The 26,015-nt window shown below is 40.5% G+C and overlaps 1 protein-coding gene across 1 annotated transcript in view; it reads left to right on the plus strand.

Annotated features, from left to right (window-relative positions):
* Positions 1-26,015, plus strand: part of FAM184B (family with sequence similarity 184 member B) — a 114,655-nt gene that overhangs the window by 84,083 nt on the left and 4,557 nt on the right. The window contains exons 7-14 of the mRNA XM_020992690.2: positions 7,195-7,301; positions 10,563-10,683; positions 11,865-12,077; positions 13,165-13,318; positions 14,967-15,079; positions 19,831-20,015; positions 21,119-21,265; positions 22,652-22,769. Coding sequence (XP_020848349.1) covers positions 7,195-7,301; positions 10,563-10,683; positions 11,865-12,077; positions 13,165-13,318; positions 14,967-15,079; positions 19,831-20,015; positions 21,119-21,265; positions 22,652-22,769 — 1,158 coding nt within the window. The remainder of the gene's footprint in view (positions 1-7,194; positions 7,302-10,562; positions 10,684-11,864; positions 12,078-13,164; positions 13,319-14,966; positions 15,080-19,830; positions 20,016-21,118; positions 21,266-22,651; positions 22,770-26,015) is intronic.

Genomic DNA, 26,015 nt, shown 5'->3' on the forward strand with positions numbered 1-26,015 from the left:
CTGTAATATCTACTGTGCATATATCTATATATCTATGTAAACATATATCATAGTAACATGTCATATCATGTGTGTACATGTCTTATTCTCTTACTGGATGTGTAAGGTGGGGGTCTGAATTGTTTTTCACCTCTGTATCCCCATCATTCAGGCAAGTCACTTCACCCTGTTTGCCTCAGTTTCCTCATCTGTAAAATGAGCTGGAGAAGGAAATGGCAAACCACTCCAGCATCTCTGCCAAGAAAACCCCAAATGGGATCATGAAGTGTCAGACACACTGAAACAGCTCAACGACAGCAACAATCCTCGTTGTTCAGCATGCTGCACAGAGGAGGTGCTTAATAAATGTGCCAAATTCATTTAAGTTGAGTTGAATTTAACCAATCAATAAGCATTTATTGAGTATTATGTACCAAAAGGAAACTTGTGGATAGAGAGCTGGCCTCAAAGATAGGAAGACCTGTGTTCAAATCCTGCCTTTAATACAGTGGCTGTGTGACCCTGGACCATTCCCTTAACCTTTCGATGTGTCTAGACAGGTCTCTATAAAAGTTGAAGAGAAAGTCATGACCTGCATTGGTAGAAGGCATTTCCACAAGTTCCCTATACCACTGAAATCACAGGTCCAGTCCTGACCATCACCTACCACGTACCAGATACTGGGGCTACAAAGACAAAAGTGAAATGATCCTCAACGATCTTAACTGAGTTGTAATACTCAAGAGGGGCTGAGGGTTTGACTTGCCAAACTGTAGCCATTTATCATTAGTATAGGCAACTCTCACTATGATTTCAGAATGGAAATTTCCTTCTGCATAGAGGTCCTAATTCCTCTCTTCCTCTTCATTTTCTAGCCCAAATTTTGGTAAAGAGAAAGAGGCAGAAACTGCATATTTGCAAATTAGATTCAAAATGAAAGCAAGTCACTGAGGTGCAGACAATTTTCACATCAGAAAGGTTCTGATTTTAATTTCACAGAGCTGCTTTTGTCTTTTCTCTTCTCTCCCTCCGCCTCCCCACCCCTTCTTGGTGTTTGGAAAAAGCATTACCTTGGCAGCTCTAAAGATCAAAGTTAAAGAATGGAATCTTAAAAGTTCTGGCCCAGTTGGAGTATGGGGATTTATGCATAGGTAGACACTAGGAGCCCATTCCTACCTCAACATAATTATGCAGATGAAAGGGAATAAACATTTATACAGTGTAGGACCTACTATGTGTCAGGTACTGTGCTAAGTGCTTTTTTACAAATATTATCTCATTTGATCCTCACAACAAACTTGGGAGGTGGGTGCTATCATTATTTCACCTTTTGCAGTTGAGGAAACTGAGGCATACAGAGGCAAAGTGACTTGCCCAAGGTCAAACAGCTAGTAAGTGTCAGGCCAAATTTGAAGTCAAGTCTTCCTGACTTTAGGTCCAGCTTTCTGTGCCCTAGGTTTCAAACTTGTGGTCTAAACCAGATTAAAGTTTTGGGGTTTTTTTGGGGTTTTTTTTGGTTAGGCAACGTGGTTAAGTGACTTGCCCAGGGTCACACAGCTAGTAAGTGTTATGTGTGTGAGGCCAGATTTGAACTCAGGTCCTCCTAAATCCAGGGCCGGTGCTCTATCCACTGCACCATCTAGCTGCCAGATTAAAGTTTAATTGGGAAACATTTAACAAAAATAAAATATAATGTAACATAGGTATTGTTAATTTGTGATTTCTAAGTCAACATGCAGCCTAGAGGGATCTGTACCTATTTGAGTTGACACCACTTCTAACTGCCACCAGCTCCCTCAGGTAAAATAAGGTTAAGTAATTATTGTGAGCAGTCTTGAGAAGGAAATAGTTTCACTAAAGGGGCAACTTAAAGAGTTTATCTTTAGGGCAAAGAGGGAACTGCATCCAGGTAGCAAGGACCAACTCTACTTTCCCCTTCCATTGGTCAGTTAATTAATAAGCAAATTATTAATTACTTAGTATACCCCAGGCACTGTATTAAGCCCTGGAGATACAAAAAGCAAAATCAAGGTCCCTGCCCTTGAGGAGCTTCCATTCCATTCCATTCCAAACTGGGAACACAACTTACAAAAGAATGTGTACAAACAAGATATACACAGAGGAGCCATGGGAAGGTTTGTATGTTTGTATGTATTGTAGTCTCCAAGGATTTCCTCAGTATCTACTGGTAAAATGACCTCCTCCTCCATCCCTTGCTGTTTCACTGAATTATTGCCTAGTTGCTATAGTCCTTCTATTCCACCACTACTTCCCCTCCCTAAATCATCACATTTGCCATACCTCAGAGTTTATCAGTCAATAAGCATTTCTTAAGTGCCTACTATGTGCCAGGCATTGTGCTAGTGATGAGAGAAACAAAGAAAGCCAAAAGGTGGTCCCTGATCTCCAGGAGCTCACAGTTTAATGGGGGAGATAACTAACAACCAAGTATTTATAAACAAGCTATATACGGGAAATAATCAATAGGGCACTAGAATTGAGGGTGTTGGAGAAAGGCTTCCTGTAGAAGGTGAGATTTTAGCTGGGTCTTTAGGGAAGCCAAGGAAGAAAGCCAGGAGGTGGAGGGGAGGAAGGAGAGTATTCTAGACATGAGGGATAGCCAGTGAAAATCCTGGAGGTGAGACAAAGAGTGTCTTAGTTTAAGGGAAAACAAGAATACCAGTGTAAGTGGTTTGCAGAGTACATGGGGGGAAGGGAGGGGTTTGTAAGGTGTAAGAAGACTGGAAAGGTAGCAGGTGGCCAGGTTATGAAGGGGTTTGATTGTCAAACAGGATTTTATATTTGATCCTGGAGGCAATAGGGAGTCACTGGATTTTATGGAAAAGGCAGGGTGGTGACATGGTCAGACCCATGCTTTAGGAAGATCATTTTGACAGGTGAGTGGAGGATGGAGTGGAGTGGGGAGAGATTTGTGGCAGGCACACCAACCAGCAGACTACTGCAGTGGTCTAGGTATGAACTGATGAGGGTCTGCACCAAGCTGTGCAGTGTCCAAGGGGAGAAGGGGCATATTTGAGAGATGTTGCAAAGGTCAATATTGCCAAGACTTGGCAACACATTGGACATGCGGGGTGAGACTTAGCAACAAATTGGTATGGGGGGTTAGAGAGGGAGGGGTTGAAGATGACACCTAGGTTGCTAGTGGGTGGTACTTTGGACAATAATATGGAAGTTTGGAAGGTGAGAGGGTTTAGGGGGAAAGATAAATTCAATTTAGACACATTGAGTTTAAAATGTCTATGAGACATCCAGTTTTAGATGTCCAAATGGCAGTTGGAGCTGTGAGCCAGGAGGTTAGGGGAGAGGGTCAAGTTGTCCTCCTTAAGGATTTACAACTTGCCTGAATAAAGGGGACATTGACAGTGGTAATATGAGCCCCTTTTTCTTAGTGTCAGCAATGAGTCCTTGAACTAAAAGAGCAGCTCTGCCGGTATACAGGATAGGGTGTTTGTGGATTTTTCATGAATATAGTCAAAGCTAATACATAGCTTTTGTGGAATGCTACCATCTTGTGGGCAGTTGACTTTCAGGGGTCAATGTCAGATGACAAAGACTTTATTACCATCTGGGATGTTAAACCTAGTTTTGCAAAGGTCAAAATGACCATCAGTCCTATGTGTTCCCCCATTGGCAGTCTGGTGAAGCCTATAGACCTCTTCTTCAAATAACATTTTTGAATAATTGAAGGAAATATTAAATTTCAATGAAAGAAAATAAAGATGTTATTTTTCCCTCCATCCAAGTTCACTAAGGCTTTGTAATCCATTTGTTGTTGTTGAGTTGTTCAGTTGTATCTGACTCTTCATAACCCCATTAACCATAACATAGACCCTTCTATCTTCTACTATTGCTCAAAGTTCAAGTTTTAATCCAGGTTCATCTTTGTTGTTTCCATGACACTATCAATCCATCTCATCATCTGCCATCTCCTTTTTCCTTTTGCCTCCAATCTGTGCCAACATCAGGATGTTCTCCAATGAGTCCCATCTTTTCATTATGTGGCCAAAGTATTTATTTAAGCCTCAGTATTTGACCTTCCAATGAATAGCCTGAATTAATTTCCTTAAGACCTATTGATTTGATTTCATTGCTGTCCAAGGGACTCTGAAAAGTTTTCTCCAGCACCACAGTTTGAAAGCATTGATTCTGCAGTGCCCAGCTTTCCTTGTAGTCCAACTCTCATAGTCACACATGGCTACTGGAAAAAGCATAAATTTGACTATATGGATCTTCATTGATAGATGATGTCTCTGCTTTTTAGTATGCTGTCCAGATTTGCCATAGCTTTCCTTCTAGGGAGCAAGTGGTTTTTTTTTTTAATTTCATGGCTGCAGTTGCTGTCTGATTGATCTTTGAGTACAAGAATATAAAATCTGACACTGCTTCCCTTTCTTCTCCCCCTGTTTGCCAGGAAATGAAAGGACCAGTTGCCAAGTTTTTTTTTTATTTTAAGCTTCAAGCCAGCTTTTACACTCTCCTCTTTCACCCTCATCAAGAGGCTTCTTAATTCTTCTTCACTTTCTGCCATCAGAGGGGTATCATTTGCATATCTGAGATTGCTGACATTTCTCCCAGCAACCTTAATTCCAGCTTTTGATTTGTCCAGCCTAAAGATGTGAAACTCTGCTTGTAAGTTAAATGAATAAGGGGACAGTATACAGCCTTCACATACTACTTTCCCCATCTTAAACCAATCAGTTCTTTCATACTCAGTTCTAACTGTTGCTTCTTGGCCCCCCTACAGGAGACAAGTAAAATTATATGGTATTCTCTTTGAAGACTTGCTATATTTTGTTGTGATCCACACAATTAAAGTTTTTAGTGTAGTCAATGAAGCAGAAGTAGATGTTTCTCTGGAACTTCCTTGCTCTCTCCATGATCCAGCAAATGTTAGCAATTTGCTATCTCATTCCTCTGCCTCTTCAAAAACTAGCCTGCTCTTCTGGTAATTCTTGGTTCACATATTGCTAAAGCCTAGCTTGCAGAATCTGAAGCATAACCTTGCTGGAATGTGAAATAAGCACAATTGTTTGGTACTTTGTACCTTCCTTGGCATTGCCCTTCATTAGGATTAGGACCTAAATTGATCTTTTCCAATCCAGTGGCCACTGTTGAGTTTTTCAAATTTGCTGGCATATTGAGTACAGCACTTTAACACCATCATCTTTTAGAATTTTAAATAGCTTAGCTGGAATTCTATCACCTTCACTAGCCTTATTGTTAAGAATGGTCCTCTTGACTTTATTCTCCAGGCTGTCTGGCTCTAGATTAGTAATCGTACCATCATGGTTATTGGTGATGTTAAAATCTTTCTTGTATAGATCTTTCGTGTATTCTTGCCACTTCTTCTTAATCTCTTCTTTCTCTGTTAAGTCCCTACCATGGTATATATATGTGGATGAACTAACTCAAAGTACTATGTTTCTAGCTACATACCATAATTTGGCCAATAGGCATTTTTAATCTAACTGGATTTTCCTGTGCAAATAATTATATCAATCTCCTTTGCTTTATGTGAGTTGGTAGTAAGAGATTAAACTAAATCACATCTGGAAAATTGTGTAGTACTTTCTATGTTCCTAATCTGTCCCAAGACATAAATGCCTATCTCTCTTTTTTCAGTTTCCTTTTTGTTTTTGAATTAACAAGCCCTTACGTTCTCTTGCTCCTGCCTACACTTATTTTAAAATGAAAAACAAAATCTGGGTAACAAATATTCATAGTCAAACAAAAAAAAATTCCCATATTGTCTATGTCATTCATATCCCATTCTGCATCATGAATCCATTATGCTTCTCTCAGGAAATGAGTAGCATTCAGTCTTCTGGAATCAGATAGGTCATTTTATATGGTTCAGAGATCTTAAATCTTTCAAAGTGTTAGTTTTTACAGTGTTGTTATTATTATATAAATTGTTCTCATTCTACTCACTCTACTCTGCATTTGTTCATACAAATATACCCACGTTTCTCTAACCCCCATCTCTTTTGCAATTTCTTACTACCAACTCTTTAACACCAATATCCTGATGCTATTTAAGGCCTGGTTCAGCCAAAATGGCTTCCTTGCTATTCCCTATATATGGCATTCTATTTCCTAACTCCTGTGCCTTCATATAACCCATCCCCTGTGCTTGGAATCTCCTCCTTAGCATTCACCTTATACACTCTTTAGCTGCCTCCAAAGCGAGCTCAGATGCCATATCCTTATGGAGGCCTTTCCTGATCTCCCCATTTGTTTGTGCTTCAGCTCTCCACTGCTAAATTACTTTGTATTTATTCTGTATGTATTTGATACATATTTATCTGTGTACATACTGGGGCTCCTCCCAGTAGAAGGTAAGCTCCTTGAGGGCAGCTTCATTTTTGTCTTTATATCTGAGACCATAGCACAGTAGCTAGTAGGTATTCAATAAATGCTTGTTGAATTGAATTGAGTTGAATTTTGGAACTCTAAAATGAGAGAAAATTACATACAAGTAATCAAAAAGACACATGAAAGAGGCAAGGCTATTGGGCTTCAGTTTCCTCATCTGTACAAATGTGCTCATTGAACTCCTGTTTCAGGCTCATTATGGTGCTAGGCCCTAAGGCGGGATACAAAAATATAACAACAGGGCTTTAGCCCTTTAGGAATTCATGACCTACTCGCTAAATGTGTGTTAGGCTCCTTTGAGTTCATAGAATTATCCATGCAGAGCCGAAAGCTCTAGTTCATATATATTTGCAGTTAGAAATCATCTAGTCCAAGCCCTTTGTTAGACAGATGAGGAAAAAGAAACCCAGACAGCTTGTGATCTTTCCAAAATCTCATAAAGAGTAAGGGATAGAGCTGGGACCTGAATCTGGGTCTTCCAACTCCAAATCTAGTACTCTCAATACTACTCTCTACTATCTCTCTACCCCTCTTATCATGGCCTTTATACACTTACTGTTAGAAAGAAATAACTGTGACCTGGTCCAGATAGTTCAGATTCTATGGATCTTTCCCTGTCTTGGTCCCTCATCCTTCCCCTTTCCATAGAGGAGGAATGGAATGCCTGAATAAGAAAAAAGTTGGAGAAGAAAAAAGTGACTCTCTCTCTCTTCTCTCTCTCTCTCTTTCTCTCTTCTTCCTCACCTCCCTCCCTTTATCTTTCCTTCCTTCCTTCCTCTCTTTTTCTTCCTTCCCCTTTTCCTATCTTTGTTGTTTTAGGAACAATGCTTCAAACATAGTGAACTTTCTAAGACACCATCTGAGGGAAGAAAATGCCAAGAACAATTAGCTGTAGAAATAGAAACCACCAAAGAAGAGGAAGAAAGGTAAAGGAGGCTCATCCATTACGACTAATGATAACAGTTTGCCTTCAGGTAGCACTTTGTTATAAAGTGCTTTATGTACTTCATTTCCTTTGGCCTTGACAACATTACTGTGAGATAAGCAGAGGTGGTCTGATTTTCCAGATGAGGAAATTAAGACTCCCAGAGGTCAAGTAAGTTGCTTATGATCACCTTACTAATAAGTGACAGAGGAGGGCACTTGGCCCAAGTATCCTTTTCACTATAACAAATTGAGTAAATGAGAGCTCTACAATGGAAGAGAATAGTTCTCTGACTTAGGAAAGTTTGGAGAAGGGGTGGGTTTAGGGTGGAGTATTTTAATAATTCTTCATATTTATATGATACTTTATGGTTTATAGTGTTTTCCTCAAAAATAATCCTGTAAAGGAGGTAGTATAAGTGTCATTGTTATTTGACCACAGATGGGGAAATCGAGGCTCAGAGAGGTTATGGGTCCAAAGTGAATCAGCTTCCTCAAGGCTACACGACTGATCCATGTTAGAACCAGAATTAAAACCTGGTTTTTCCAGCTCAAGTCCCATGTGCTTTCCCCCATCACCACACTAAGCTACCATTCCACAATATTTCCTGGAACATCCTCTGTACAAAGACTGTTTGAGGATCTGAGAAGGATGTGTCTGTGAGGCCCCCACCCTTCAACTCTTACTGTTTAAATGGTGAAATAAGAAATATATGAAACAATATAACAGTGCAGGTTGGCCTAAGACTGGGTGTCAAAATGAATGCTACTGAGAGCAAGGACTATCATATCTTCAAGTACCTGCTCTCTCCCTGACATAACTGTGATTCTTTACTTCTCCAACAAAGAGAATACTCCCCTTTCCCTTCCTCCTTTCCTCTGTCATACATAGACCTTAGGATTTAAAATGAGAGGGAACCTTAGAGATTGTCTAGTCTAACTTCCTCATTTTAGTTGATGAAAATTTGGTCCAAAGATATTAAATTACTAGTTCAAGTTTATATAGATAAATGGCATTTGAACCCATATCCCCTGCTTGTAAATTTAAGGCTCTTTCTGCCACACCAAACAATTAACTCTTTTAACAAGAATTCAGAGACCATAGCACCTGGTAGTAGAGTAATGATAAACGGAAGTCAGAGTCTTGAAGCCCCATAGACAGGAAATGGCTACAAGTTCCAACTCTGACATGCACTAATACCATGTGACCTTGGGTAAAACCTGCAGTTCATCAGCTAGTAGTTATTTAGAACCTATTCTGTGCCAAGCCTGGTGCTAGGACCTGGGAATAGAAATATCAAAATGAGATAGCCCTCAAAGAATGTACGTCCTACTACAAGGATACATGTTCACAGATAAGTTAACAACAACAATAATAATAGCACCTAATATTTATATAGTGTTGACAATATGTCATGTACTGTGGTATGAATTGAGAGAAGGGGATGGATTCTAGAGATGCTGAGAAGGTGGAATCCATAAAGCTTGGTAACTGATTAGATATGGATGAGTGAACGAGAGGGAAGAGGCAAGGATGACTGAAGTTCTGAACCTTGAAAAATGGTGGAGCTTTCAACAGAAATATGGAATTTAGGAGGAGGAGTGGGTTTAGAGGGATGGATACTGAGATTTGTTTTGGACATGTTGAGCCTGGGTTGCCCATAGTGGGGCAGCTAGTCTAGTGTCAGCAGGAACTGTGGGGCACTCTAGTGATGTAAATCACTTAATCTATCTAAGCTTTAGTTTCCTTAATTATAAAATAAGGGGGTTGGATCCATTGGCCTCTAAGGTCCCTTCCAGCTCTAAATCTATGGTACTATGATTAAGTTTACAATTTTAAAAAGGAAATTTTTAATAGAAGGAAGATGAGAAAAAAGGCCACATAATCAAGACAATGTCAAAAGCTATGAGGTTGATCTTATTGTGTATACTTAACAGGAAGGTGCACATAACAGAGACCCCCAGTTTCATTACAGTTCTTCCCTCTGCTTTTTCTATTATGTACATTCAAATGCCCATTCTATTTGGTGTTCCTTAAGTTCAGAATAAAAATGAAAATTTACAAAGAAACGCCAATAGAGATTCTAGGTGTAAATGTTGAGTAGACAGTTGGGGATGCAGAATTGAAGCTTCTCAGGAGAGAGTTGGGAGCGTCCTGATGCTCAGTTGGATAGCACGAACTTAAAAGGAAGAGGGTTTGTTAAGTGACGGTATCAGAGACACTATACAGATCTGGAGGTGGTAGGGCAGCTCTAAGGAGTAAAAGATTATTAGGGCAATTGTCTGAAAAAGATCCAGCGGTTTTAGGGCACTTCATCCTCAATATGACCAAGAGTGTAACATGGGCTTGTCCCTTCTGAATATCTTGCCACTGATGGACAGCAATATGAAAGTACCACCCATGCCCCCATGGCCTACAGTTTCTTGTCCAAGATTCTGTAATCCTTGTCCCTAACAATGCTTTCTTGCTTCCCTCTGGGAGTTTCTTTTGTACCTAAGTCATGAGAAGTGGGTAATAGTCATCTCTTTTGACAAATCTTGGAAGAGTCTGTCCTAGCTTGCATGCCTGCCTGCCCTGTTATCCAGCTGACAAAGAGCTACCTTTGTCCTGCTAAGTATCTGAGGTCGCATCTGAACTCAGGTCCTCCTGACTCCAGGCCTGGCACTCTACCTACTGCACCACCTAGCTGCCATATGCTATTTATATAGTATACTATTAATACTATGTACTATTGACTATAGTATATGCTGTATGCTATTTACATATTTTATGTACACACATACACACACACACACACACACACACACACACACACACTCACACACATATATTTAATATTAATGGTGACCTAATGCATAGAATGCAGGGCGTGGAGTCAGGAGGTCCTGAGCTCAAACCCTGTCTCCGATACTTCCTAGCAGTGTGACCCTAGGAATGTCACCTAACCTTTCTGTGCCTCAGTTTCCTTATCTATAAAATGGGGGCAGTGGCACTCATCTCATAGGGTGGTTGTGAGGACCAAGTGAGCTAACACATGTAAAGTGCTTTGCAGAACTTAAAGTGCTATATAAATACCTTGTTGTTGTCCTGCTCCCAGCCCCCTTGAACGTAAGCTCCTTGAGGGCAGGGACTGTTTTTCTCTTGTCTCTTCATGCCTAGTACTTCCTACAGTACATAGCCCATAGAAGAAACTTCATCAATCTGCTGAATTTCATTCTGAGGTTCTATACTAATACACGATTTGATCCCTGTATCTTTAAAGGTTGGAAAGATCCTGCAGATGGAAAGATAACAAACAGCCCCCTCTCCTGAAAGAGGAGGCGTCCCAAACACAGACTTTGCCAGAAGATTGGCAGAACCAGAGAGCCAGTTTGGAAGCACAGGTAGAATGGGGCCATTGCTATGGATTTCCCAGCTGGCATTCATTTATGTCTTCCCATCTTGGGTACAAATGCAGCTCTTTATGCTCACAAATGTCGTGGGGGCAGGGGTTGGGGAGTGCTTTGCATCTTTTTTATCCTAGGTTGACACATTCCTGTTTTCCCTCCATCTTTTACTGGTAGAGGGAGCGTGCAATAGTGGACAAAATTAGAAGGGATTTAGAGTCCTTCCCAGGACTCTAGGTACTTGGAGTTCAGAAGACCTGGGTTCAAATTCTGCTTCAGACATTTTCTAGTTGTATGTTCCTGAGCAAGTCACTTAAACTCTATTGCCTCAGTTTCCTCATCTGTAAAATGAGAGAATTGAACTCGTTGGCCTTTGAAGTCCTTTCTAATGCTAAAGCTATGATGTTATGACTCCTCCCCCACTTCTCAAACCCAGGTCTTCTTTCTGTGGAGCTCCTATGATGGGACGCCCTCCGTATGTGAGGGGTACCTTGGGAAGGCCCTGGTCTTGTAATGCTATTAAGTTTTGCAACATGCTTATGCATGCTTTGCAATGTTAGTATCTCATTTGATCCTTGCAACAAACCTGCAAGGCAGGAGCTAGGGTTTTCCTCCCTTTAAGGATGAAGACACTGAGTCTAAGTAAAGTCAAGTGACTTGACCAGAGTCACACACCTAGTATCTGAAGCAGAATTTGAACTTCGGACTTCTTGACTCCACGTGTTCTGTATACAGTGTCATGCTGTCATATCAGCTCTCTTCTTAGCACTCCCTGTATCAACCTACTTACCCTTTTGCCTCATCTTTAATATTCCTTTTCTCGACTATAATCAATACAACTGCCCTCTCCCTTCCTGGAGACCTTTACTCACTCCACTTGGCCCACCTCACTCAGTCCCTGAGAGCCCTGCTGGGACTGGAAAACTAGCCCATCTGTTCCCAAGATTGCTTATTTTTGCTCTCTTCACACTCCCTTCAAGTTAGATGATGATAGCACTTTCCCAGACAGAGGGTTCCCAGTGAACCATAACCCTAGAGGGAGCTTTGGTTAGGGTAAAGAAAAAACAACCAAAGGACAAAAAAAACCCACTGTTACAAAACAAAACAACCACAAAAACCTACCCCACCACTGGGTAAGAGCTCTGGGGGTGCTGAGTGAATGGTCATGTTCTTTGAAGATTTCCCAGATGAAGCAGGCTCTGGAGCAGTCTGCCCATAACTACAGAGAGGATCTGCAAGAGCTGAAGCAATTGTCTGACAAAGAACGGGAGAAGCTTCTTCGGGAACTTCAAGATCATATCAGACAGAGCCAGACTGCTAAAGCCCAGCTGGAAGCCTCCCATCAAGAAGCCCTCAAGATCATGGAAGACGCCAAAAACCAAGAACTGAAGGTGACGTCTCCATGGCAGTAATAACACAAGGACCCCGGCTCTAGGTCAGACTCATGAGCCTTTTAGCCAAGGGGTCTTGCTCTGGGGTTAGGGCACCCAGGGATATATTGGGGCTCTCCTCCTCGAGGTTAACCTCAGAGCATACCTTTAATATCCTAGTTCTCCTTAATGAATAACCAGGTGTGGTTCTGTCCTTTATTGACTTAATATGAAAAAAATCTATTTGTATTCACAGCTTGCCCCATAACTTCGGGTTGATCAGTTTCCCTGAGCTTATATCCCCCTTTTGTGGTAACATCCCTTTATTTCTATTAGGTTTATCCTCTCTAGGTACTGAATGAGCCCATTTTAACTTCAGAAGCTAGAGGTCACCTGGGACCAGGGCTGCTTGTGGTATGAAGGACAAAGGTGGGAGGGAAGGGTCAGGGTAGTCTCCCCCCCAGCTGCTCCCCTCTGTGTTTGACTAGTTTGGGTTCTAGAGGAGAGATGGAGGGGCAGTATGATATGATGGAAAGAGTCCAGGATGAGAAGTCAAAAGTCACAGCTGGATGGTGGCCAAGCCCAAACTAGAACCATGGAGGAAGCACTTCAGGTGCGTGCCTTGTGACAAGCCACCAATAGCCCCATTTTTGGGTAGGGAGGACCACGGAGCACTCTGAAAGGCTGTGCTCCTCAGCACTTTTGTCTGTGCATGGGATGAAGTGGGGATGCAATATTTCTAATTGCAGCAATCAGAAAGGTTTCTCTCATTTTGACAAATGGTAGGGTTTTCTCTGCTCTCTGCTCTCCTGGAAGGAGAATGAGTGAGGTATAATGATGAGAAAGTACCGAGAGATAATAGAAGACAAAGGCCCACATCTGTAAGACTGCATTGGGACTAATTAAGACAAACAGATGCACAATTCTTTAAGTTCCCTGTTAGAGGGAATTGTCCAGCCTGGAGTTCAAGCAGCTGCTCATGTCTCTCACTAAGAGTCTTAACACATGCCGGAGAAACTCAACCCAACCCAACCCTTTTACCATCCTGGGCGGTTGCCAACATTTTTCATTAGTCAGGAAACTCTCTCTTGTTTTGCTTTGCCTGCAGGAGGTTGAGGAGCGCCTAAAGAAAGAATACAGTCACACCTTCCAGATTCAGCATCAGTCTCACCAACTGGAACTCCAGGCCTTGGAAGAAAAGGCAAGCAAAGACCTTCAGGGGGAACGTGAGAGGATACAGAAACAGCAGGCCCTCTTGCTAGGTACACAATAAACCAGCCATGCAGATTAGCCTGGGTCCATTTGCCCAGGGCTTCACGTACTCATGCCAAGAAACCACAGTAGTGGGATGGAGATAAACTGAAAAAGCTATCTGGCCACTCAGGGTTTTCGTGAGTAATGATTGTTTGTGTAATTAACTCTCTATGGTCCTCAGGCCTGCCCTTTGGTTTAAGGTGGTGCTAGGAGGTCAGAGAAATGTAGAAAGAGTAGTGGATATGATGCGATGCTTATTTCTATCTGAATCTGTGATGTTGGAAGTAAGCTTCTGGAGGGTAGGAATTCTTCTTCATTTTATCCTTGAATACCCAGTGCCTACGATGGCACTTTGCACTTAATAAATGATTGTTGAGGAGCAGCTAGGTGGCACAGCCGATAAAGCACCGTCCCTGGATTCAGGAGGACCTGAGTTCAAATCCAGCCTCAGACATATAACATTTACTAGCTGTGTGACCCTGGGCAAGTCACTTAACCCCATTGCCTAGCCAAAAAAGAACAAAAATAAAGAAAAAAATAAATGATTGTTAGATTGGATATCCTAATTGACTGCCCTCCACAGAAATAGAAAAGTGAGGTGTACATGTGTGCACACATGCATGCATACATACACATATGGGTATATACATATATATAATATATACGTTTGTGTATATATATGTGTATATATATGTATATATGTATACATATGTATGTGTATACACACACACACACATACACACACACACATACATACACACCCACCCAAGAAGCTATAACTTCTAACTAACCCACATGAAATCTTGATTCACAGTTTAAGAAGCACTGAAAGGGTAACAAATGGAAAAAGTTTAAGAAGCCCTAGATCACTTAAAGAATTGTGCATCTGTTTGTCTGATTTAGTCCCAGTGCAGCCATGCAGATATGGGCCCTTGTCTTCTATTATCTCTTGGTACTTTCTCCTCATACACACACATACACAGACATATACACACATACACACATATGTACTTATGTGTATGTATGTATGTGTACATGAGAGAGAGAGAGGAAGGTCTATCATAACCCTGGTGTTGGGAAACAAGGATGAAATCTAGAATATATTCTATATCTTGGGTAAAGATAAATGGTGTTTTATCTAATTCATTTTGTAACATCTTTCTTCGTCACATTCTTATTTAGTTAATGAACTGGCTATGGTCTTTCTGGTCTAATCCAAACTTTTTGTGTTTGTGTGAAAGAGATCTTTCATGTTTTCTGTTTATCTACTTAAGAAATGGAATAAAAATTAGACTGTTTATCCTTTTACATCTTATTCATAATAAAAAGTAGCTTTTGCTTTTTTTTCCCCTCAGTCTGGAAGAGAATTCATAGGGAGAGCTTAGCCTAGGTGCTAGCAGGGCTTGTCTCTCTGATACAGGAGACTCAGGCCCTGGTGCAGTTAACCAATCATTTCTATGCAGACCTTGGACCCTTGAGAGTAGGCCAGGAAAAGGGGCTAGGGCTCAGGCCTGAAAAAAGAGCATTTCTGAGTCCTGTGAGAGAGTATCAGAGTATAAAACCCAAACCTCAGCCATGAACACCCTGCCTTTTCCCTATGGGACTGTCCCCCTCCTCGGTGCATGTCTAATTTCCTACTCACTTTGTTGTCCCTAGATTCTCTCAGGCTGGAGTTATCAGAGCAGCATTCGTCCTTTATCAGCCAACAGAAGGAAATAGAGGAACTCGAGACTGAACTGAAGAATCTGAGGGGACTGAAGAAACAACAGGCAAGTTTCCAGTGCTCTACTCACAGCGCATTGTTGTGCTTTAGAGCCAAAATGATCCCTTTCCCCGTGAGAAATTTGGTTACTCTCCTTCATGCACACTATGTTCCATTTAACCTAGCCTCTTTGATGCTCCCCATACGTGACATTCCATCATCTACCTCAAAGTCTTGGCACTGTCTGCCATGTTGGATTATACTCCCTCCTCACCTTTGCCCCTTGAAAACTCTGTTTCCCTTCAAATCTCAGCTAACGTGCCACCTCCCATGGGATCCTGATCTCATTCTCCTAGTTGTTGTCCCCTCTCCCCAAACAAATTACTCATTTAAAAATTTTGTATTTACTTTCTTCCTTGTCTGTATTTCCAGTACCTTGCACAGCTCCAGGCACATGGTATATGCTTAATTAATTAATTAATATGCACATAATACATAGACATATATATATATATATATAGATGTTTATACATACACACATAAACACATATCTTCAACTTCCAGGGCTTGTAATCAATATCTCCTCTGAACTGTTGAATGATATAATAGAAAGAGCAATGGATTTGGAGTCAAGAGAGACCCAAGTTCAAATTCTGCCATTTGACTAGTTGTGGGACATTATGCAAGTCACTAAACCTTTCTGAGCCTCAGTTAAGTTTCTGTGGCTACATCCATTAAGGAATCTTGTTTGATCCTAACATATGCCAGAGAAACATCTTTACGAAGAGAGCCTCTACAGCTGCATTTTGCCCTCTTGACTGAAATGCTGTTATGTAACCAACAAACAGTAAACAGTGATTTTGCATAGACTTTTCTGTTAGTTGTGACTGTTTGCTATAGAAAATCATCTATAGAAATCATCTAGAAAATCTGTTCCTTTCTCATAATTTCATCAAGCATACCCTCCAAGAGCATAGACAATTAACATAAAGATTTTTATAGAAATTATAAAGTAGTTATATGGATGGGTAATTGTGGAGTTCTCGGCTGCCTTTTTTTTTTTGTAATAAAATCATATGTGAGTTCCCCCATTCCCCTTCCCATTGTCTTGACATCCTCCCTTCTCTGAAATAGTTTAAAAATTAAATCCCTCATTGCTTTCAAAATTGTTTCACCGCCAGCACAGATTTCTTCTATACATCATTAGTCCGATATAACTATTTTTCCCAATGTCATCTTCTGCAAAAACAAACAAACAAAAAACCAAAAACTGATATCATCTTCTTAAGTTAATTTTCAGTTTTTTTCATATTGGATACTGAAGTGTTATGGTTAAAGTTTTGTAGCTCCACTGTCACTGATAGAAAAAAATCAAACATTCAGAGAAATCTGCCAAATCTCTTCCCTTTCCCCCTACTTGGTTTCTCCCAGTCTTTTCCATCAATACTTTTGGGGTGGTTTGACATGGTTGGGTCTATTAAGATTAATTTTAATAGAGAGTACTATCAAGTCCTATATTTGGGTTTCAAAAACTTAAGCAAAAGATGAAGGAAAGGTGACCAGAGAGCAGTCTTTAAGATATGGGGGTATTAGTGAATTGTAATCTCAACAGGAATCAATGGTGCAGCCCCAAAAGGGAATATAATTTTGGGCTGAAGTAAGAAAAGCATAATGGCAAGGAAGGTGATAGATCATCCTACAGCACCCATCCTGGTCAGACCCCGTCATGAGTGTTCTGATAACTACAAAGCACTATAAAAATGTGAATTATTATTGTTTACTACCCCAAAGCCAAATTGAGAAAAGGGAGAGATCACTTCTGTCTCGGGGCATTAGGAAAGATCACATAGAGGAGACAGCATTTGAAGGGGATATGGGTCAGATTTCCACACATAACAATGGGGGAAATCTGTTCCAAATGTAGGGGATGGTAAACACAAAAACACTCAAGTGGCAAATATAAGATGAATTCCAGGAATTAGGAGCAGTCCAATTTGTCTTCCGTTTAGAGTGTGTTCTGAGGAACTGTGGGACATAATGCTGGAAAATTTAAGATTGGAGCTAGATCATGAAGGGCCTTGAATACTGCACTGAAGAGTTTAGACTTTATTCAGTAGATAACAGTTTCTCCAAATATGTTCCACAAAACCCCAAGGTTCTATCATTGCAATCCAAGGGATTGCACAAAGGTCAAAATTATTTGTAACAATGGACACGTACACCGAGCAAACTCATCTGCTTTGCTGTCTGTGATGTGATTATAATGTATGCATTCAGATGATGCCCATTGGAGACTAATAGAAGTCAATCACAGGACTGAAAAGTTACCTTCTTACTGGTCTAGAGGCAGTCACCAACTATACCTAATAATATATGGCTTACAGATAATTAATTGCCAGACTGTCTTAGCAGGGTATATATAAAATAATTAGTGTCCATTTATAGTTCTCTTTATCATAAATAGTGTTCATTTCAAATGCTGATTATCATTGGAAAAGACCCTGATGTTGGGAAATATTGAAGGCAAAAGGAAAAGGGGCCAATGGATGAGATAAATAGTGTCATGGAAGGCAATGAACGTGAGCTTGGACAGACTTTGGGAGGCAGTGAAGGACAGAAGGGGCTGCCGTGCCACAGTCCATGGGGTCACGAAGAGTCAGGCAGGACTGAACAACTGAACCACAACAACAATGCTAGTGATGGATGATTTGATCAAATCAGGGAGATTTTTATCCTAGGTGCCAGTACTAAGGCTCTATCTAACTAGGCCACAAACATCCACAAAGCTAGTTCTGGGACTAAATTCCAAATATAGGAAAAACGCAAGCAGAGCGAAGGGAATCAGCAATTTGTGTTAACTTCTAGTAAGCCTGATGCAGATCATGTGTTATCTTACTAGTTCCTTAAAAAACAAACAAACAAACAAAAACAAAACTAGGATCTGGCAAAACCAAAAAAGCAGTTACAAACGAAATACAGAGTCCAAAAATGAAACTTGGTCTTTTTAAGCTAAAATATGATGATCTGAAAAAACTGACTTGTGTAACTAAAAAAGAAAGTGAAAATATAAAGGATCTTAGAAGGTAAGAGATTACATCCAATGCTCTTTACTGTTATAAATTATTTATCGATAGCAAAAATTCATTTCCTTCTCCATAGAATTTTTGGTTATATTGTTAGATTCAGAATAGGATTGAACTATAAGATTTCTCTTAACTGGTACTAGTAGTAATAATTTTCAAAAATCATTTGAAAAGATTTAGTTTTCTGCTGGAGCTTTGCTTAAAGCCAAGGGTCCCACCATTGCTTAATGTTTGAAAAGTTTCTGTGCAGTCTAGTGATATGATCCAAAGTGTGCTTTTTTAAAGAAGATTAATCTGGGGGCAGCTAGGTGGAGCAGTGGATAGAGCTCTGGCCCTGGAGTCAAGAGGACCTGAGTTCAAATGCAGCCTCAGACACATAACACTTACTAGCTGTGTGACCTTGGGCAAGTCACTTAACCCCATGTCCTAGCAAAATAAAAATATTTTTAAAAATTTTAAAAAATAAAGAAGGTTAATCTGACATTGGAATGGATTGGAGCAGGGTCAAGACTATGATGGTGGAAACTAGTTAGAATGTTATTAAATAATCCAGGTAAGAGGTAATGAAGGCTGCCTGGATTAGGGTGGTACTCTCAGAAGTTGATACCCTACCAATAGTTTCAAATATATGTGATGAAGATATGGATGTTATTGGCTTTAGAGACTTGTTTTTATTGAGAATAGGTGGGATGATGGTATACTCGTATAAATTCAAAATGGAAGATAATTCAGTAATAATTAGTTATCTTAGCTATACGTTGAATGAATAATTAAACCTGTAGACATATTTGAAATTTATTTAAAAGCTATACCAATAGCCATTTTTCTGCCACATTCAAAGCATATTCTACAATACAATGGCACAGACATTTATTAAGTGCCTACTTTGTGCCAGGCACTGTGCTAAATGCTGGGGATATAAATAAGGAAAAGAAAGATAGTCCTTGCCCTCAAAGAGCTTACAATCGACATTCATTATTGGTACAAAACATTTAATCCTGTAAAAACTCCAGAGCGTTAACCATTTTACAATTAGGTTTAGCCAAGGTAAAAGAAGTTCTGTCTTCAGAAAGCAGGAAGCTCATTTGGATTGCCTGGAGTTGTCATCTTTGCCCTCCAAATCTGTGTCGGAACTAGGTGGCAGCACTTGGACTCAGGAATAATAATATTTATAATAACAGCAACAGCAACATCTAACATTTATGTGGTGCTTGCTGTGTGCCAGGCACTGTGCTGAGTGCTTTCCAATGATTATTTCATTTGATCCTCAGAAGGATCCTGGGAGGTAGTAATTATTATCTCCATTTTAAAGATGAGGAAACTGAGGCTGAGAGAGGTTAAGTGACTTGCCCAGGGTCACATAGCTAGTAAGTGTCTGAGACCATATGTGAACTCAGGTCTTTCTGTTTCTAGACCCAGAGATCTAGCCACAGTTCAAATCCTACCTCAGACATTTATTGGCTGTGTGACCCTGGGCAAGTCACTTATCCTCTCTCAGCCTCAGTTTCCTTATCTGTAAAACGAGGATAATAATAGCGCTTACCTCCCAGGGTTGTTGTAAGGATCAACTGATATAATCTGCGTGTAGCCCTTTGCAGACCGTAAATGCTACATAAGCACTGGCTATTAGCTATTGTGCTAGATGGACTCCATTTAATAAGCCCTTCTGAAGCTTTCTAGTATCTCCCTTCACCTCTGTGCTTTATCAAGTAACTCAAATTGGCCTTCATCTTAGGAAGGAAGCAGCCAGAGCCAGATCAATTCTCTTACCGGGACAGTGGAAAAGTGTCAGAGGGAGATGGCCGGTCTTAAGAATGAGAATTCCCTTCTGAAGGAGACTTTGCAGCTGCTCAGTGCCGAGGCTGAAATGCAAAAACAAGGGGCCATCCAGCTGCAGGAGAGGGAAAGGCAGCAGCGCAGGTCTGTCTCCATGTCTTCCTTTTTCTGTCTTTCTTTCAGCAAGCATTGACATTAAAGCTGAGAACCCTCCACAAGTTTAGAGCACCTCACTCCTCCTCCCCCTCAAGAAAGACATTTACTAGGACACAACCACTGGTTGATCGTTTTTTTGTTGTTCTGGCTTGAAAATTCCAGTGTTGGGTATGTAGGAACTGTGTATCACCCTACAGTTTGTGTGTCTGTCACCCTGAAATAGGAAGAGTTGTAAATGGTGACTTAACTCATAAAATAAGGAGGTCACTTCATGGCGCTGGAAGGAGACTCCAACCAAGAGTCATCTCTGCCTTCAGGCAGTGCTGCAATTCATCCAGCTTGGTGGGGTCAGGGTCAGTCCAATATTACAAATACCTCTTAACATCAGACAGTTCTTCATCTCTGATCTTAGCCTCCCTTAGTGGTGTTGAAGGCTCAACTCTGGAAAGATGACGTTTATGGTAAAAGAAATTCTTGGATCAAAAAGCTGGCTGTAACAAAGAAAATAAAAAAGTAGAGCTTTCTTTAATCACTTACGTTGAGATTTCTCAGGGATAGGCCTTGGTCCGTAGGATCCCAGGCAGAGTCCTCCCCAAGGCTAGTGTGGGATCATTCTGGGACTTGCACTTTGAGGGGAGTTGGGGTGGTGGGGCTCACCTTGCTAGGATCCCAGTGCCAGGCAGTGACTCAGAGAGGCAGCAAGTATATTGAGGAGGGATGGTGGCTCTTGCCAGTAAGTTCCTCTTTCCAGTTCCAATCTGAGCTTTATGTTCATTTTAAACAGCATTTACTTGGCTATATATGGGAGGGGTTGTAGAGTGGGGAGAGATATGGAGAAGGGAGGTGAGGGCTTCTATATCCCACTAAGGATTCCCCCAATCTCAAGGCCCCAGATTTAATTTCCCACAATTCTCCTCTACATAAAAGCCCCCTCTGCAACAGCCTCCCAATCCTCCCTGACCAGCTTAGTTGGGAATAAATTACAATTTAGAATGAAAGTGAAATCCTTAGGAATACTAGCCCCGCCTTCTCAGTAACCTGTGAGCCCAACAGTGTTGGGCAGAAATGATGCTTTTACGTCATGTTGCAAGGTTGCTGGAAGAAGACCTTCAAGTCAAGCATAAACAAGAAATGGAAACCTTGAAACAAGATCATAGGAAAGAAATCCAAAGCATGGTGTCTGATTTCAGCAGCACTCAGGCTCACCTGCAAAAGAAGATCGTCTCCTTGGAAACAGAGTAAGTGATTTAAATGAAGCTATCCTGCCTGCGAGTATAATTTGTTAGCTGGGGAGTGCTGGGGCAAAGGATGTAGCTTTTTACGAGATTATGTTCTCATTCTGGGAAATGTAAAGTGGATGTAATTTCATTTTGTTTTTTATTGACTGGAAACCCTTGAGTTATGTCTCCTCTCCCCAACACTGGCTAACTCTCAAACATATAGAAGAAATATAAAAGATTACTTGCCCTATTAATAGGTGAAGTTAGACCTTTGCTGCTGAAATGGACCTTGGAAACCATTTAGGCTGACAATTTACCAGTGAGGAAACAGACCCAGAGATTTGAAAGCACTGATCCAAGGTTACACAGCCAGTTAGTACCTGAGCTGGGACGGCAATCCAGACTTTCTGACTCAAGCCCAGTTCTTTGAATGCCTAGTAAAATGAATCCTCTAGAAACCACTTAATGAAAGCTTTTTCAAGGGTACCTTGAAAGTTCACTAAATTATCATCTAAATTATCACCCTCTTCATTTTCCATCTATGCATGTGAAGAGCCCTTCCAGGCTAGGTTGGCCATGATTGAGATGGTTGTGGGGGCATTAGTGTCTTTTAGCTCTGAAGAGGGGGACATCTGCTGAAAAAGAAAGCAAGCCCAGGCCTGCTGACCCCTGATCTGTGGTCAACAGATGTTGCCAGCTACATTCCAAAAACAAAACATGTGCCAGGCTGCTTAAGCGAGCTCCAAGGTCTCCTTGACACCTGTGACCCAGGGGCTATAGCTCTCATTTTCTGACTGTATCTCTCTCTCTCCCTTTCTCTCTTTCTGTCTCTGTCTCTCCTTCTTTCTCCCCCCCCACCTTTTTCTCTCCCTCTTTGTCTCTGCCTCTGTCTCTCTTTCTGTATGCCTCTGTCGCTCTTTCTCTCTCTCCCGCTCTCTTTACCACTTTCTGTTTCTCTCCCTCTTTCTTTGTCTCTCTGTTTCTGTCTCTGTATCTCTCCCCCTTTCCTTCTCTCCCTCCCTAGAGATATGGAATCTTCTCTTCTTAAATAGTAACTCCCTGACAGAATTGTACTAAATCTTTATCGTGCATTGGTAATCTAAAGAAGAGACTCAGTTCCCAGGCATTATTGATACATTTGACTGAGTGAAGAAGAAGAGGAGAGCCGGGCAGAGTATTTAGGCTCCTTCCCAGCTCAGCCGATTTTTGCTGGCTCTGCCATTATTTTGGCCCAGAAAGGCCTGGACAAAAAAAGCTACAAAATTATTTCTACTTGTTCTTCATCTTCTTTTTGGTTTAATGCAGGTTTAACTAATTAGATACATGATCTAATAGCCAGTATCTAGTTATCTAATTAGATAACTAATCATATACTAATTACCTATGTTTGTCTGATTTAAATAGCCTTAAAGATGCAGAAGAGAAACTACGGAAATGGGAATCCAGACCGGAAGATTTACATCTCATAAGCATTTTGCAAAACAGATTAAGTGAGCGAGAAGAAATCATCAAACAGTTAACGGTAAGGATTTGGGGTGTTCTGTGCCAAGCTTAGAAAGTCTATGTGTAAATCAGGATGGAAACCAAAAATATCATTCGGGAATGACTTTTCCCAAGAAAATGACGGCTTCCCTATTAGCACTTCATAGGATCATAGATTTGGAGCTAGAAGAGGTTACCTCAGCCAACCCTTTCATTTTCTGGGTCAGGAAACTGAGGCCCAGAGAACTCTTTGAGTCTGGCCATTAATCCATTGTGAATCCATCTAATTGTTTTATCATCCAGTCCACATCTCTACGTTATATCCACGTCAATGGCATGAGACTTTATTATTAAACTATAGATCGCTCTGGCACACCTTTTATCTATCAGTTTGGTAATCTTTAATGATAGAATTATCTCAGAAATTAAAGTCAAACTCACTAGCCAATAGTTTGTAGTTCTGTTCTCTTCTCCTGAAAATCAGGATTTTTGTCCCCCAATACTGGGGTATCTCTCCCATTTTCAAAAATAATAATATAATAGCTAGCACTCATTTATAGTTTAATTATCCTCCATGGAGACTGGCTTTGCAGTCACATTTGCCAGTCCTTTCCATATCTGAGGGTAAAATTTTCTGATCCAGATGACTTGGTAACTCTCTATTTCTTTAACTGTCTCTGGTTGCCTGTTAGCCATTTTTACCATGTCCTTTCCAGTGCAAAGGTCATTCTACTTGGCAGAGAAAATAAGCAGAAAAAGAATAAGAATTCCCTGTGATCATTTATCTCTCCATCCACTCTAAACTGAGGTCACATCCCTTCTTACTCTGTTTTTATAGGACCAAGCCACATTTGTATTTAGTCTATTGCCTGTCTTCCTTCTATTGGCTGAATTTTCTTTAAAAATGTGAGTCAGTTGAAGAGTTCACTTTGCATTCACATTAGTCTCTTCACACAACTCCCATTTTTCTTCCTCATTGGAATGGTTTCCTTTTGTCTTCATGATTTCATTTTGAGCATTTCCTGTCCCTCCTGAGCTGACTCCCCCTATAGAATTTTAATCCATAGGATACTACCTGTCCTTTGAAATCAGCTAACCCAAAATATAGAGTGCCCATGGACTATATCTGGATTCCTGTTTTCTATGACAAACTTCAGGAGGGAAAAAATCACTTCCTCTCAGGATATCTGTCATTTCTACCCCCAGCAACCAATTTCTACCTCTTAGTGAGAATCAGTTCCAGAATAAAATTTCTCCTTGTTGGCTCTCTTTTAAAACAGAGGTGTCAAACTCTTCCGGATTCTAAGTGCAGATTAAAATGTAATTGGGAAATGTTAAATTAAATAAAAATACAATACAATATAGATAATATTGTTTTGTGATTTTCTAAGTCAATATGCAACCTACAAGGATCCCTTTCTACTTGAGTTTGACACCATTCTCTTAAAGGATGCAGTTATCACTAAGGCAAGTCAAGTTATTAGCTACATAGCTTTTGACAGAGAATTCCAGCAGATGTCTGGATAATTATAGTCCTTCATCATTACTATATTACATCTTTGTGCCAAGCTCATGATTTAGTTCCCAAACTCATCTGTTTCCTCTTTTTGTCCAAGTGGTCTACAGTATATTCCAATGATAAAAATCACTAGTTTCACTCTTCATTGACCATCCAAATATTCTCCATCATACTTCCCCGCTCTGGTTCCTGGGTTCCTTTACATCCATATATTTTCTTCATATACAATGCTACCCCACCTGTCCTTTTACCTATTTTATTTCTTTTGAGTAAGGCATGTTCGTTCAGAGCCATATTTTAGTCATGGATTTCATCCCACCAAGTAAAGCTTTACTAATACTTATAAGGTTAAATTTGCCTATTAGCATTAGGACTCTAGTTCCTCTTCTCTAAACTTTGGGAATTTGTGTAGAGACGTTTGGAAGCCAAAGGTTTTACTACTGGCTACTTTCTTGGATTTTGCCTCCTATGAACTTATGGATGCCTCAGTTGCTCTTCTTCCTTCACTGGTAGTTACTCTCTATGGTACCTAGCATGGGGGACAGACCTGGGCAAACGTCTTTCTCTCTCATCCTTTTTTAGTTAAAAAAACAAAACAAAACAACTTTCTGATTATCTTTGCAAGACCCCAAGCAAGTACCTTCTTACCAGCCTTTCTTATAGAGCATACTCTATCCCTGGCCAATAATCTGTCAACCCAGTGTTTTAAGCCAATGTTCAGAAGTCCACATCTCATTTTCAGGTACCACCTTCAGCACCCCAGATCTTAATGTCCCAAAACATTTTTTTCTTCATCAGTTTCCTCCATTGGACAAAGGTGAGAGAAACAGTCTTGTGGTCTTCAGTTTCTTGCACAAAAGTTTGTAATATTTGACAATTTAAGGATACTTCTGGTATCATTTGTGCCCATGTGAATCACCAGAAGCGGTAGTAATCTATTCTAAGCCTTGGGAGGTTGTTACATCTTGAATACATGCCTGGGAAGACAATAGATCTCTTTAGTGTTGTTATTAGGATGACAAGTAGCTGCCCTAACACCCTGAACAGGTAATTACCAACCACCACCACTCTCTGATTCTTCCTTTGACTTTTACTAGATCTCACATCATCATTATCAACAACAATATTTATATAGTGCTTACTATGTGCTAGGCACTAAGATAGGCAATTTACAATGATCTCCTTTGATCCTCACAGCAACCTTTTTAGGTAGATATTACTATTAGCCCCACTTTACAGATGAGAAAACTGAAGTAAATAGGGGTTAAGTGACTTGCCCAGGATCACACAACCAGTAAGTGTCTGAGGCTGGATTTGAACTCAGGTCTTCCTGATAGGTTCTATGATTGTATAACATCATACTTTGGACTACTGTCAGGTGCCTCTTTTTCAGACTACACAGCTCCCTCTTCAGAAACCATCTCAAATCTGTTTTTTAGTTCTTAGTGTACAATTTGTCTTTTCCTTTTTTTCTTCCTCTATGTAACACTCTTCTACTTTCCAACCTCCTATTAAAGGTCAAGTATCCCCTCCTCCATCTCAGATTCCTTTTTTCTCCATTGAAACCACGCATCTGTTTCCTTTAGGAATGCCTCATTATTCCTAGCAACCTGGAGAGGTATTTCTTGAGTCACTTCATCTTGTCCTCTGGGAGGGCAACCAGCAACACTTGGAACAAAGAGAAGTCACTCATTTGTGGCAGAAATATAAATATTGCATCCTCAAGGCAAGTCACCAAACAACTTTTCCCTGCTTTCCTACTGATTT

Source organism: Phascolarctos cinereus, unplaced genomic scaffold (assembly GCF_003287225.1).
Source record: "Phascolarctos cinereus isolate Bilbo 61053 unplaced genomic scaffold, phaCin_HiC Scaffold_9;HRSCAF=440, whole genome shotgun sequence".
In the NCBI taxonomy this organism is placed as follows: domain Eukaryota; kingdom Metazoa; phylum Chordata; class Mammalia; order Diprotodontia; family Phascolarctidae; genus Phascolarctos; species Phascolarctos cinereus.